The 15,183-nt window shown below is 36.8% G+C and overlaps 2 protein-coding genes and 1 long non-coding RNA gene across 3 annotated transcripts; 2 read left to right on the top strand and 1 right to left on the bottom strand.

Moving 5' to 3' along the window:
• The first annotated feature begins 82 nt into the window (after positions 1-82).
• Positions 83-3,922, top strand: LOC114536740 (carbonic anhydrase-like). The gene is made up of 7 exons (XM_028558089.1): positions 83-143; positions 920-958; positions 1,492-1,811; positions 2,057-2,149; positions 2,704-2,767; positions 2,886-3,043; positions 3,625-3,922. The coding sequence occupies exons 1-7, from the start codon at positions 86-88 to the stop codon at positions 3,751-3,753; spliced, it is 861 nt and encodes a 286-aa protein (XP_028413890.1). The 5' UTR covers positions 83-85; the 3' UTR covers positions 3,754-3,922.
• Positions 3,923-4,465: 543 nt separating this feature from the next.
• LOC114536739 lies at positions 4,466-7,160 on the bottom strand. The gene is made up of 2 exons (XM_028558088.1): positions 7,015-7,160; positions 4,466-6,723 (listed from the first exon to the last, which is right to left on the bottom strand). The coding sequence occupies exon 2, from the start codon at positions 6,693-6,695 to the stop codon at positions 5,184-5,186; it is 1,512 nt and encodes a 503-aa protein (XP_028413889.1). The 5' UTR covers positions 6,696-6,723; positions 7,015-7,160; the 3' UTR covers positions 4,466-5,183.
• Positions 7,161-11,107: 3,947 nt separating this feature from the next.
• LOC114536741 lies at positions 11,108-14,596 on the top strand. Its single transcript, XR_003688477.1, has 5 exons — positions 11,108-11,263; positions 11,573-11,620; positions 12,660-12,694; positions 13,828-13,864; positions 14,544-14,596. It is a non-coding gene; the product is annotated as an uncharacterized LOC114536741 (long non-coding RNA).
• The last annotated feature ends 587 nt before the right edge of the window (positions 14,597-15,183 follow it).

Here is a 15,183-nt window from a genome sequence, read left to right as displayed (position 1 = left end):
GTTTTGATATGTTTTGATATTATCGCAGTGTGGTCATTATCAAGGATAAGAATTTATGATATTTTCCTATTTATCAATGTAGGCAATGAGGAGCCCTTTACTCTTCAGCTATTTCTTGGCTGTCAGTTTGACCACTTTCACCGGTGAGTATTTTACATTTTGTACGGTAAAACATCAACGCTGCGACAGGCACGGCCACCATGGATGAACGCTCCACATGCAGCGCTAGCAGGGTGCCCCCTCAGTGGTAGATCTAGGGGTGTGCAGAATAAATTACTACAACTTAAAATCCGAATCGCATTGGTAGATTTTAATGTAAAAAAATATTTTTAAATCTATAACCAATAGCGTTGTTATTAAGGCGTTTTGAATTTAAAATTAAGCTGTGTAATTTATTCTACAAAACCCCCAGATCTGCCACTGGGGTGCCCTCGAACCCACCATTAATACTGCATAGTACAGAACAGGGTCCTTCGAGGTACAGAACGCTTTATTGGGAGAAGTGTGTATTCATATATTCGTGTTTGAATAAACGCGTAAACGCAGTAAAAAGAAATCGGACGTGTATAAAACGAATAATATTATATAAATTTATTATATACACAAGCGCAGGATATGAGCTAATGTGCACTCTGATTGGCTCGCTACTAGACAGATATTAGCTCGCATCGAACAACAGCAACCGACCCACGATCGAACCACAGCCTAAGCGTAGCCTAACGGCAACCGCAGTGTTTGGCAAAAATTCAATCACAAAACATCATGGTACTGTTGACTGTAGCCTAAGAGCTTTCCTCGTTGAGAGCTACTTCAAAAAAACAAAATTTGCTAATTGCCTCTTTTTTTGGACACCCACCCAGCCCTTGCATTTAATCCTGCAATCAGTTTCATTATACTGTCATTATTATTTTAATTTTAGAAAGCGCCAAAATTGACTGGAGTTTCCATGGAAAAAATGGTGAGTCTTGACCCCAATTTGACAACTCAAACATCGGTTCACTATTTCTGCACATTTATTTACACCTATATCCATCTTTTTTTAAAATATACTACATAATGATCTTTTGATTATTATATTTTATGAAGCTGATTCCATCTATATTCCCGTTACTGTTCATAAAGCTGATTCCCATGCATCGGGAGGTGGCATGCGGAATTTTGTCACTATATCGACGATTGCTTCAGGATTATACTTACACGACTATACCGTCATAGGCTATGCGTTACACTGGACAGGAGGAACTTGGGACCATGTTCGGGTTCGTCTAGTTTCCTCGTGTAAACACGTAGAACCGGTCAAACTTTCTTCTCTTTCGAGCACGGTTCCAAATTCATCCGGTGCCGTGTGAACGCCTTAAGGTGGCATTGAAAGACTGAAGACGCGTGTGTAAATAAAATTTTCAGCTGATTATTTGCATGATACTGCTTCCTCTTTCTCGATGGCACTCCTGATTCAATTTAAATTAAAATATTTTTCTATTTTTCTTTAAGGTCCTTCTCATTGGTCGAGATCCTTCCCTCTATGCAGCAACAAGCGTCAATCCCCCATCAACATCCCCCTCTACAAGAAAGACTTTAGACCTTCCCTCAGATCCTCTTTGAAGTTTTCCCATTACACATGCCCATGTCGCGGAGACTTCACAATGCAAAATGATGGCAAGACTTTCAAGATTGATCTAAGAAATGCATTGGCTTCGTTAACCTTGAACCGTGCGAGACGTTATTTGTTAGATCATCTGCACTTTCACTGGGGAAGTAGCAATGAGATTGGTTCTGAACACCAGTTTGAAGGAAGAAGCTTTCCCGCTGAGGTAAGGCAAGACCGCGAAAAAGTATAAATCCTTTCATTAATCAAGCAAATGATTTTGGAAACAATTCATATCCTGAAGCATGTCTAATACCTCGTATATTTCGTCAATTTGTCTGCTGTAAATTATATGAACGCTCATCCTTTATTTATAATTCACTCTCGTATAAATATAAGCTACACTTGACGCGTTTTTATCATTTTATCTTTGGTAATAATGTTTCATACTAGTACTTTGTGTTCCTACAGCTTCACTTTGTACACTATAACATAAAGTTTCAAAATTTATCTGTCGCTATTGATCAACCTAAAGCTCTCGCTGTTCTTGGAGTTATGATCGAGGTTTGTAATTTTTTTTAATTTACCTTGTTTACGACATTGATAAGTATAAACTAATTATTCAATATGGGTTGTCTTTCCAAAACCCTTGTTTGTTCTGTTTCTCCTCAATTGTTCGCTGGAATAAAACTGAGCAAAACTAGAGGGTTTCGCTCAAATATATATTGCCCGTGCCTCTAAAAGCTATATTTTAGCCTAACCAAGCATAACATGGCAATTAATTTATTCCTTAACTTCCACTTCGCGTTTCATTATTGGGGTTGTGAATAGAAGAAATGTCAACATATGATAATTATACGCGTTAACCTAAAGTATGACTGACTAACTGTAAACCCGACTAGAGGTACTAGGTTGGATATGATAAATCCTTATAATAAACAAGCACTCATCTTTTAATACTGCATATATTGGCCCAGCTGTTAAAGGGCTTTTAATTTTCCAAAGTCTTTTTTAGACGTAATGTCAAATTAAGGCATGCTATCATTACCCCTCGATTTGCTATACGCAATAAATAAAGGAAACTGCATTCATCTTTTTTGCCTTTTACCTTGGTTTAGGTTGGACGACGGAATCCAGTATTTGACAACTTTTTAAAGTACATTCACAGAGTAAAGAATATAGGTAAAAAGAATAACGTAAACTGAACCAAACCAATGATTATTCACCTCTAGTTTATCAGTTAAAAATGCATGCCCGCATTCATTCTTTCCGTATATCAAACTTCTTCCCTATACTATAGGTACAAAATTTAGGTTTCCGTCATTCGACGTAAAAAACCTGCTACCAAAGGACACTGAGAGGTTCTACCGTTATGAAGGTTCACTAACAACACCGCCATGTTTTGATAACGTTACCTGGACAGTTCTGTACACTCCTATTGAAATATCACAACAACAGGTAATACAATCATACTATTTGTACATTTTATACATATTTCTAGTTTATTCCGGTCACTTCCCGATTGTGCGAAACGCGTTTAATGATTCTCGTTATTTACACTTTAAAATTAAATAGCTCAGTTTGGGGTTTTTTCGCCAGATGTAAAATGCCAAAAAGATATAATATCCCTCGCGGTGGTATCATCTATTCTGACGAGGTTCTGACGAAAGGTCGAAGCGTCGAGAAGTTTTTAAGGCAGTTTTTAAACCACATTTGAAGTTGATCAGAAAAATAAATGAAAAATATGAAAGTATACGCTGTCTGCTACTCCAAATTTTGGGCTCCATGCATGCACAGGATCAGCGATCAAAATTCATTCATATAGTTGGTACGTGGTACGCAGGGTTCTTATTAATCAACCCATCCAGTTGTTATTTACTAAGATAACACCCAGCATTTCTCCGCATGTGAAGTCTACAAATTTCGAAGCTCTATATTTTATATAACTGTAACAAAATTTATTTTATTTATTTATTTATTTATTTTATTTATTATTTTTTATTTAATTTTTTATCTATTTATATTTTGATAACGTTTAGCTCAAGAGATTCCGAGCACTGAAAGATGGTCAGGGGAAGGCTTTAGTGAACAACTTCCGCCCAGTTCAGGATCTGCATGGGCGTAGTGTATCTAGTAGTTTTCGATTATGTAAAATACACGCGCACTAAAACTTAGTCTGGACAAGGCCTATACTGTAAGGAAAAGGTTTATGTGGCCGCTTTGTTATAGAATACCACAGGAAAGGCCCGTAATACAACTTGTGTCGTAACCGCGTAAATATCAGGTTTAGGGTATGCTCTTATACTGTACATACTATTTATAGTATGAGTGACCTCCCTCAATCGGATTCAAAATCAGATCAAGCCAACACAGAAAGGTGTAGTACAACTTGTAGTAGAAAGGAGTAACTCTATATCTTAATTTGATACGATATTTAGCAATTTGTTGACAAATTTATATATAAGACTATATTAAGTCTATCATAATTTGCTGATATAAAGTACCTCAAACATGAATAATGTAAAGCTAGATTACGCATTATACTATTTCTGGCACATAGTATCACAGACATAATTTTTTGACAATATATATTTGACTAAAATTTACTATAATGTCTACTATAATTTGCTGATTTAATGTAACTCAACTTATTACCCATAACAATAACAAAAAATAACATATAGTGACTGCTTGGGCTGCCTGTGGTATGAATTCGTCAAAATTTCTTAAGTTAAATGTACGCGAGCAGAAGGGCAGTATTTCCGGGAAATTATTGCTATATTACTATTGCAACAACGTGATGAAAAGCTTCGCTTGTTCGCTGTATCGCAGCGACAAATTTTCAAGACTCCTGCTCCCCAAGAAACAATTAAATATTGAAACATCCCTGGGAGGTAAGAATTTTGAATTGACCGATATACAAATTTGCATGCTTTAGTGAAGGAATAATTGTATATTCCAAGTGCATTATGACTTATGTAAACAGTGAAATAGTGCTTTGATCTTATGGCATTGTGATTTTAACTTAGGTTTTATGGCATTGTGATTTTAACTTAGGGAATTAAACACCCCATTCTAACTACTCCCCTGTCATTATAAAAAATAAACAAAAGTTCAAAATCAAGCTGGAATATGTCAGGGAAGGGGGAGGAGGCAGGCAATTGTGGTCACTCTCAGTCTGGTGAAGTAAAGGCTTCAGATAAAATGTGTTTCTTAATTGAGAAGTACCGGTACCCCTCAGCAATTATGGTCAGTTGTACAGGCCTAATGTCTGAATAATCAATCTAAGCTTTAAATGTCCTGTAATGTTGTTTTTGTGTAACAAATACCCTGTGAAATTCATCATATGATATAGGGAAATTAGTACCTTCCTCAGCCAAAACTAGATAGGATATGGGCCACCTGAATTTAAGGCCTTTATTTTTTTACTCTACTAATATAAGGCAGAGGGATAGCAAATTGCATGTGAAGTGAAGGCCTTTGTTAATGGACTGAAAGTCTCCAGTAATAAAAGTACATTTGGTATGCATATACGCACTAATAATAACATGCTGTTGATCACTATGCAGAATTTTAAGAATATAATTCAAATAATTTTTCAGGGAAGCTGGCTTAGAATATTCTTGACGATCCTCATTAGAATTGGTAAAAAAATAAGAGCAATAAATAAAAATGAAACTATAGAAAGAAAACCCATGCTACAATTCTGATAAATGATACAATAACTCTCAAGGGTAGGAATGTCTTCCTGCACTCTACTTGTATCTAACCTCCAAATCCATGGCTTGTGTGGTTCATGGGACCTACCACTAAGATGGGCTTGCCTCCAAGATGAACCAAAAGTTTTAGCGAGATACTGCTCAGGATTACTATGTGTTTTGTAATTCAGTCCATTGATAGTAATGTTTGTTGGCACAGTCCTACCCCCTTCATAAGCGTACATGTCAACATAACCTATTGAATTCCATTCAGGTTTACTGATAGGTATAAAACCTCTCATTTGATCCAGTACTTTTTGGCTAAATAGGTCATTATTCAACAGGTTAGGGATATGGGTTTTCAAAGGAAAAAGGGGCATTATTCTTCTAAGTTGATATATAAGAGGGGTAGCATAGCGTTTCTTTTGCATCACTTTTTGTAGCCTGTAAAAACCCAGAGAATCCGTATAGTCTGTAGGAGTTAGATCAATATCAACGTCTCTTGTCCATGGAATAATGTTTTTAGATCTCACAGCACCTAACAAGGTGCCACGACAAAGACGGTAGTCTATCCCAACTTCATTAAGCCCATTAACTCCATCAATTAAGTATTGATTTAGAGCAACATCACAACAGAATAGTGAAAGTTGCCTTGAAATGGGATTTTCAATTTCTTTCTGTGGCTTATTTGGGCAATAATATTCCCTTCTTGTACACATGGTCCAAGTAATAGAGTCCTTGCGAATAACCCTTAGTATGTTGTGATGGTATCCCAAAAGTCCATAGTCCAGATAAATCTCTTTTGTTTCCATGGCTCCTCTATCAGCAACTAATTGCTCATCAATAAAAGTACAATTCAATGAGGTAGCAAATTTGAGTGTGCCTTTAGATCTGAGAAAGAAGTCAACTAATGTAGCTTCCCCATGGGATGGTCTAAAACCAAGTTTATCAAACACATTTCGTCGAATCAGGAATGGTGCTTCCACAATATTGCATTTAAAGAACGATATATTTTGTGTAGCCATTTGCCTTGTTTGTATTTGACCCCCTTCGTTTATAACCATACTCCAGTGTTTGGTCAAAAACCCACATGATTCAATGGTGTTGTTTATAGAGTTTACAGAATGGCCAGCACAAGTAGCCCCATCAAAATCACTCCAAGATTCAAGAATATCTTCAAGATGGTTGACACTATAACAGGACTTTCTTCCACACGAGCTACAAGCGGTTTTTCTCGGTAAAACAAGAATGTATTTTTCTTTACCACGTGCTTGACTTTTTCGTTGGTGAATTCCTACAATTTCCACATTGGAATATAGATCTTTGTCCGCAAGATTCCTCTCCAAATGGCAATTGATTTGACACGAAAACGACTGAATCCCTTCTGTAATCGTAAAACCACACGGGTCCATAAACTCATTGAATAGAATTAGAAGTGTACTAAGAAGAGATGTCAAAATTAGAAAGAACTGCGAACATTTGCCTCGCTTTAAACAACATAAGCGAGACGCCATTTATATTTAAGGTTGTTTGTCTATGCTGCTATAGCCTTAATAGCAGTTTAATACTCATGATAGTAATCTCCATATATTGGGCCGATATATTAACTGTGCGGAATGAAAGCAGCTATTGAGCCAATTATCTCATCGTAGTGACTGAACTCAAGGACATCGCCTTGAATATCAAAGAAAAGATTAATCTAAAAACGCTGTTTATTTCACCACATCTTACATGATTTCATCCCAAATGTAGTAAACGGGCAGTAATGTTTGGTATGGCACTCGGAAGCTTCCACATTTGGCATATCCTTTTCGATATTACATTAACAGAAAATTGCGACACGACGAGTGTCCTATGTAAACTAATTTGCATTTTACCCATAAAGGCCATAAAGGCCATAATAGCCTTCACACATAATGGCCTCCAAGTAAAAGAACAAACTTAAAATCGCCTTCGCTATTGATCTTGCCCACTGTTTGCCGACCTTTTAATAAAGCTTTGATGATCGAAATACTTCAGTATCTTTACATTTTTTCGCATGGTTGAACTGCCCATAGTTATCATCCCACTGTATAACTATCAACTGCCTGGTGATAGCGGAAAAAATCCGGACCCTACAGGAAAATTTATATCAAGAATACGAAACAGAAAATATAGTAGATGTGCATAATTAGTAAGAAACGTTCTCTCGTTGAAACTTGCAATTATTTTTATTTATTACAAGCTTGCGGCTATCAACCCTTGTCAATGCGCTATTTGCTTGTAAATATTCTGCTTTATAGTTGGCACATCATATGTATGTAGTTTCATATTTCATTGTTGGCGTCTTTTCACATTTGCATTCTACCCGTTGAAGGCTATATAGACTGATATTGATAGCCGAAAGCTAGTAATAAATTAATATTTCAACCATGGAGAGAACGTTAACAATATCTTAATTGAACAAAATTTATTGGTATATTACACGTCAATTCATCAACTATCCGAATAGCGGTTTTTATCTATTCGTTGGGAGAACACGACCAAAATATATTTTTAGATTTTGCGAATTGCAGAAATATAACCAAGGTAAAAAATTCGATTGCTAGAGAACGTTTCTAAACTGCTGAGGCCGGTTGTTCGAAAGGCGTTTAGCTTAAGCGGTAGATAAGTTAAAGCTGGAAAGCAAAATTATCTATTTATTGAACAACTGAGTTGAAATATTTCGATGTAAATAGTTTAATTTTCAGATAAACGCCTTTGGGACAACCGGCCTCTGCTGCCTCTGTCGATCGAGAGAGGTCGGCAAATATTGGTCGAATCCCGACAAAGCATGTGCTTGTTTGGTTTCACAAAGACTTTTTTTTAAACTTCAAAATATCTTACGCTTCGTTGAATCCCGGGTAACCGGGCTCATGTAATCACACCGACACCATCAGTTTAAGTTGTTTTACGGTATCTCTGTTCCCATAACTTTTTCATTGGGCAGATCATATTAAACTGGTCATGCTATCATACTTTTGATGGTTAAACTCCCTCTGACATGGCTAGTTTTTATGTCATGATGTCACCTACACATGTTCCTAGTCTGCATGCCGGGGGGAATTTGGGATATTCTGTCATTGCTGTCGTAAAGACTGACAAGAACCACACTCAGACTAGAACCGCACTCAAACTACAGGGTGTCCCAAAAAAAAACGAAAAGTATTGAAATCACCCATAACAATGCAATTGTTAGAGTTTGAATGCCTAAGCACTCTGTTGGGACCCACAGGTGTATAAATGTTTACTATACTCATTTTTATGCATGCATATGATGCAGTAAAATTTGCTTGTTCGCAAAAATTATATTTATTAACAATATTTACAAATATGGATAACATTATTTAAATGTGCATCTCAAGGACCTTGACCTTCGACATGTCCCCTTTCTCTAGCAACACAAAGCATTTAGCATTTTAAAAGTTGCATTAAATCCCCACGGGCTGAAATTCGTGAACACGGCATTCAAATTTTAACAATGAATGACAAATAATTATACAGTGGGGATATTCATATAAATTATTCAGTTCTGCCCGACGGATTTGGAATTTCTTTTATAAGCGCAATACCTATGAATCGTCGGGGCCGTATGGGGAATAGCCCAGTAATATATATTAGATTAGAACCACAACAGTAACTTCTTCTTTCTTATAGAAATGTATTAAAACTGTGTCTCCGGCTCGTGCTGTTGCCACACTGACTTCAACTAATGACTAATCTCTTATCACCGTTTCCGAGTGTCAACTGTCCAATAATCAAGCAATGTTCATATTGTTTCAAAATGTTTCCTTGTTTAGCTGTGAAACGCCCGTGCATAATTGTTTGTATATAACATGTTTGATATCTAAATAAAGATTATGGACAACATTTCTAGTCTGAACGGTAAATTTGATTGTTCTGTACCGGAACTTCAATTTTTATGACTAGAATATCTATTTACATTTTGAATCTTATCGTAGTCAAAGGTAGGCAGACTGTGCTCGACCTTTTTTTTCAACGACAATGCGGCTTTTCTGATACTCGGCAGGTAATATAAACGATCTTCTATTAGTTGTATATGTAGTCCCACGCCGAAGTTCGTGTTAATAAGAAGACCGGTAAATTAATAAAATTATATGCATAATTGAGATGAGATATTCAGTGTCGTATTCTCGCCTGTCAGCCTTTCTTCAGTGAAGCACTCCTAATCAAACATAACAAACCTTTCTATTACATCTACGCTTTCTGTCTTTCTTTTTCTTTAATCAATACTCTAACTAACATGGCTGTAAATATAGCATATATATTTTATTACTAACATTGTCTAGTTTTTCCTTGCTTAGATTAACACACCTTCTGCCCACACTGGATTAACAGGCGCGCTTCCTCTCTGTGTTGCATATAGCATTGTAAAGTATTGCATTTCATTCTGTCTGAAGATGACTTTGAAATAAAGTCGAAAATTTCAGGCAGCTGCGTAATGTGTTGCGCTCATCGATTATCTTCTGCCCCAGCTCCTCGATATTCGCAGGTGGTCTGGAAAACACTTTATCCTTCAGATAACCCCACATAAAAAAATCGCAGGGTTTAAGGTGAGTTAGGGGGCCACGTACTCCACATTATGACCCAAACCCACGACACGATTCGCACCAAACGTTTCGTTTAGACGATCGATATCTGACCTCCAAAAGGCGATGTGAAGGAGCGCCGTCTTGCGCCCACCACAGGCCCCGAAACGTTCCCTCCCAATACTGGTTGTTGAAATGGTTTGCCAGTTGTGGAACGGCAAAGTCATTCAGCATACAAAGATAGGCGCAGCCGTCTACATTTGCATAAAAAAATAGGTCCCAATTAAATTAAACCCTCACCGCAAACTCCTGCTCAGTTCACTCGATCTGTCAAAGTTAAACGCCAAAAGGATTTCCTTTCGGTGCATACTCACGTACATTGTGCGTGTTTACTTGCCCGTTCATTTCAAATCCCGCTTCGTCTCCAAAAAAGAATCGCTGCAAAAAGTTTTCGTTTTGGCTGCACTCCGAACAGCGCAGGCGACGTGGCCAGTCGTTTTCCGTCAGCTCGTGTCGTGCATGCATGCGGTAAGGATGCCAGCGCAAGTCCAGTCTTGTTATCCTGTTGAATGTTGTTTGCGAAACTGCGATGGGATTCTGACGATAACTCACATGTGGGTTTTGCTCTAGCAGCTCTGTTACTCCGTCAATATTTTCCTCACTTCTTTCTGTTCTTCTTCTGCCTGAATTGCCCTCGTTTCTCTAAGGCTTGTTCCCGTGTTTTGATATTTTCTCACGTTATCCAAATTGTGTTTCGTGCCGGAGGATTCCGTTCGGCAAATTTTATTCTGAATGCGTTTTGCACTTCTCTTACATTTTGTGTCAGGATAAAATTTGTTACAACAAATACTCGTTATTCTGTTATCAGTTGCACCATTTTGTATTTGATGAAGTGACATGACTGATTAAAAAAACTCGTAGAGTTTCAGGCAAATTTCTACAGTTTTATTAATTCTCGATTAGAATGCATTTTAACTCCCAAAGGAAACAAACTTTATGTTTTAGGTTAATTAATAGTTCCACTTATTTAGATATGCTTCATGTACCCATGAGATATTTTAGGCAACTTCTATCACAAATTTGAATTTCAAAGGTCAAAGGTGTCAGTTTTTTTACTCACCCTGTATTGGAGTAATGTGAAACCTTCAAATACCAACTGGGCAAACTACAGTCGCATGGACACCAAGGTCACATCATTCCACCAATCAGCACGTTTCAAGAGTTGCTGACGAGAGACTTTTTTGGTATTAAAAGTATAGCATTTCAACTTATCATCATTCGTAGGTGCAAAGGTTGTACTGGTCAGAATTTAGACCAGACACCAAAATATGGCTTCGTTTTGGCTTACAACTGGTCTATTGTTGATTCTTTTAACCACCCTAACTACGGCTGATGTTCAGAAAACGTTTGTTGTAAGTATAGCTTGCGAGATTGTGATGTTGTCTGTATAAATATAACGATATTCGCTTCAGAATTAAAAAGGTGAAATGCGCAACCAAGTAATATTGCCCTGAATGATATGATCATGGAGTTATCAACTGCATGCAATGACTTGCATGATAATATATTTGCAACCGATATATATAAATATATATCTGGTATAACGTTATATCTCGTTAAATCTGGTATAACGTGTACATAAATCGAAAAAAGTGTATTAACGTGTAGATAAATCGGTCCAGCAAAGCTTGCAAAATAGCTAAGATAATTCTTTTATATAGTCCTGACAAAAAAGCGGTGATGCCAGCCTCTGACAGGAACTGCAACAGGTACATATATTTCTTTTTAATGCATGAAGAACTATATACATGCATTGGCCGCGTAGCCAGGTTAAGAGCGCCATCACTCAACTGCAGTTTATATATACAGGGTGAGTAAAAAAAAACTAACACCTTTGAAATTCAAATTAGCTGCAATGTGTCTGTAATCGGCTGTAATGTGACAGAAGTTGCCTAAAATATCTCGTGGGTATACGAAGCATATCAAAAAAGTGAACCCATCTAAGCTCTGTAATAAAAACGAACGTTGAATTAGTTCAATTGGTTTAAAGACTTTCGAATTAATTAACCACGTCTTGTTGATTGTACACAATGGGAATTGTCAAATTCCAGCCATAAGTTCCCTCCTAATTTGAATTTCAAAGGTGTCAGTTTTTTTTACTCACCCTGCATATTGAAAAGCCCACTTCAATTGACCGTGCTCACTGAGTGTGGCACAGAAATCACGTGCTCTCTGATCCATAAGGGAGTCAAGTCCAGCTCAATCGAACGTCTCTGTGTAAAACAATGAAAGTTGTACTCTCAGTCGAGAGGATATACAGTATCTGCGGTTGTCACGAGGTTCCAATTCAGTCTTGTCAAACGTTAAATGTAGGTTCGTGTGTAAAGGCAAATAGTATTGGTGGCAAAGGCGTAACTGAGAGGAAAATGTGCTGTAAATTTTTGTTTAATTTCTGGTCTTAATTGAGCAGTAAACAATGCATGCATGCAACAACACTATACGAATCGCGAACCACTGAGCATGGGAGCTATAGCACAACAGAAGTAGAAACCAATCAATCCTTTGTAGTGGAATACGTTTGTTTACCAAGCCGATTTTTAGTCCTCTTTTGCTCAATGGGAATAAGAAATGTAGGGGATTTGAAAAACACAACGATTTGCATTCAACTACCGAAACCAAATTTTAATTGCCCACGGGTTCATAGCTCACAATATCGCTAGATATTAAGGCTATAGATAGTACATAGACGTCCGAGACTATATTCCACGATGTGATTTAGAAAAATGCTTTACATGTTGACTTATTTAGGCTGGAGCAGTGGTCAAAGATGACGCTGAGAAAACGTATCCTTTTCATTAAAAGTCTTTGCTATAAATCTATTCATTATTTCATTAAATTGTATTCACGAAACATAATACGAAACTGTTAATATTAGGGGTAACTCAATAGGGGTCAGTGGTTGACATTGACTGAACTTTGCGCAAATTCGAAAGCCTGACTATATAGCAAAGGTCTGTTCACCGAAATATTTTGTCGGATCTAATTCACTTCTAACGTATGGAATGTGGTCTGTCATTGATAAAGCAGTATGTAGTCAGACAGAACCTCGAGCAGAATGAATATCATACTCTATATTCTGCTCCAATCTTAGTTTTTGCGCTGCCTTTGTCATTTTAACTTCGGTCGGAGGACAACTTTGATGCAATGGACTATTGAACTAAATGCTGAGGTAGAAATATTTGTCGGTTCTAAGATATACAGCTGGAAAGAGCATCCCAAAATTCGTAAAATCTAGTCAAAAGCGCACTACACATCGCACCGGGGGAGAGTTACATCATATCAATGAGTAGGCTACTTGATTCGGATTGCGTAAATTTAGCATGTTTCAAACCTCATTTAGATTTATGATCACATGCATGTAAGATCACAGTATGGTATAAGCCGTCAATAATTTTGAGATAGGATTACTCTTTGATTTAGTGATAAGAAAATATATCCCCAGGCGGTCTATATAGTTAATTAAGCGTATACATGTAGCTTTGAAGCAGTTTAAAAATTTAAAGTAATACATACAGCAACAATATAAAACCAGTTTTTATCCATGCAGAAATGAGTATGGGGTGTGTAGGTATAGGACGAGAGTCAAATTTCCAATGCAGCAAAAATCAGGCGATTCCCCATTTGCAACCATGGCAACGGTGGCGATTGCCACATTCGTACAAACGACCATTAGCAATTTGAAATTTTGAACTTTGGCAGCATAAAATCTGACAGTTGCATGTATAAGAAAGAATTTTTAATTTACTTGACCTGTAGTATGTAAGTACTGAATAATTTAAACAAGCTATGATCAAGTTTGCTTTAAGTTTACTGCGGCAAATTTAGCGCAAATCTAAGTTTTCATAAGCTCAGTAAATCTGATACCATGCATATCCCTCTATCAGCTTATAAAAAAACCTTTAACAATCTTGTTAAGTTCCGAGCTAAAGGTAAAATGGAAAAGAGATGCAGAGGTGAGTATATATAGAGAGATTTATGATTATATTTCTATTAAAGAAATCAAAACTGAATATACCAGCTTTTTAATGAAATATATAATAACACTTGAAATCTGCATAACAGTCGACTAGTCTCGGGCTTTTAGCTTAAACGATGGGTAAGCCAAAATTTTAAAATACTTTAAATTATACACCTTGTGAATAACTGAATCAACCTCTTATGCAATAAATTAATTTCAGCTATGCTGTTAAATAAATAGATTATTTTGAACCAATGCATCCGCCTGTTTCAGCTAAACGCCGTTTGCACAACTGGCGCCATATGCTCAACGCTGAGTCGTGCTCAGACTACAACTATTGGGTTTTTAAAGTCAGTGTACCTGAAAAGCGATGCTAATTAATGGATATGTACCCACGAAAAATTTTATTTAGCCGGATATAAACGTAAAAAAAATAATTGCTTTTCGTTGCGCGACCGTCGACCATACCGCCACTTTGTCGACCGTGTTAATGTGCTCCAGTTCACATATTGAGTTCATTAAATTATAGCCGTCGCGTGCATAGTGGTGCGGTATAAATGTCAAGAGGAAAACCCTGCAGTGTATCCGCTGTCCTAAACGGTCCAGGTTCAACCGTTCATATACCTGTTATATAATTCCCGATAATGTAGCATCAAATTTGCTTTTATATATAGAGGCGAGATGATATTATTGAACGGTTCGTTGCGATGAGAAAGAAGAGTTAAGAAAAACCGCGGTGAAGAGTGCAGAAGACATGGGGAATATTTTTAAATAATATCGTGATAAATTAATTTACATATGCATGTACTTAAAAGATCAGCAATACAAGAGATAAGGCCATTGATTTAAAAAAATTGGTAAAAATCTTAGATTGCGCATTTATATACTTCTTGTTTAATCATCACACGAGTGAACTTTGATCTTTCTCATCGAAATTGCTTAAAATGATTTTTTCTAGGTTCTAGCAGTTTCCTTAAAAAGTAAAAGTATAGCGTAGCAATTTTCTGCATTAAAACACCAGGTTGCCTTATCTCTTATAATGTTTTAAACTAAGGTTATTTTGATCGAAGGGAATTTTCTTGGGTATGAATTTTGATAGATTCAGCATTTTAATGACGGTGTTCTTAGTGATTATGACAGCATTTGGTTAAAACTTTGTGAAGCCATTTGCTGGAAGCTCTGTTCACACAAAGACATTTGAAATAAAATGAATATGATTTGCATTATTCACTGTTTCTCGACTGGCAAAAGTGTCCACAATACATTCAGTCATTCACCCTTTTCTAAGTCGATGAGATTCACCCTTTCCTTAGT

Source organism: Dendronephthya gigantea, unplaced genomic scaffold, assembly GCF_004324835.1.
Source record: "Dendronephthya gigantea isolate DGI-Jeju-01 unplaced genomic scaffold, DenGig_1.0 000144F, whole genome shotgun sequence".
NCBI classification, from domain to species: Eukaryota; Metazoa; Cnidaria; class Anthozoa; order Malacalcyonacea; family Nephtheidae; genus Dendronephthya; species Dendronephthya gigantea.
This window is presented reverse-complemented; position numbering and strand designations above follow the sequence as displayed.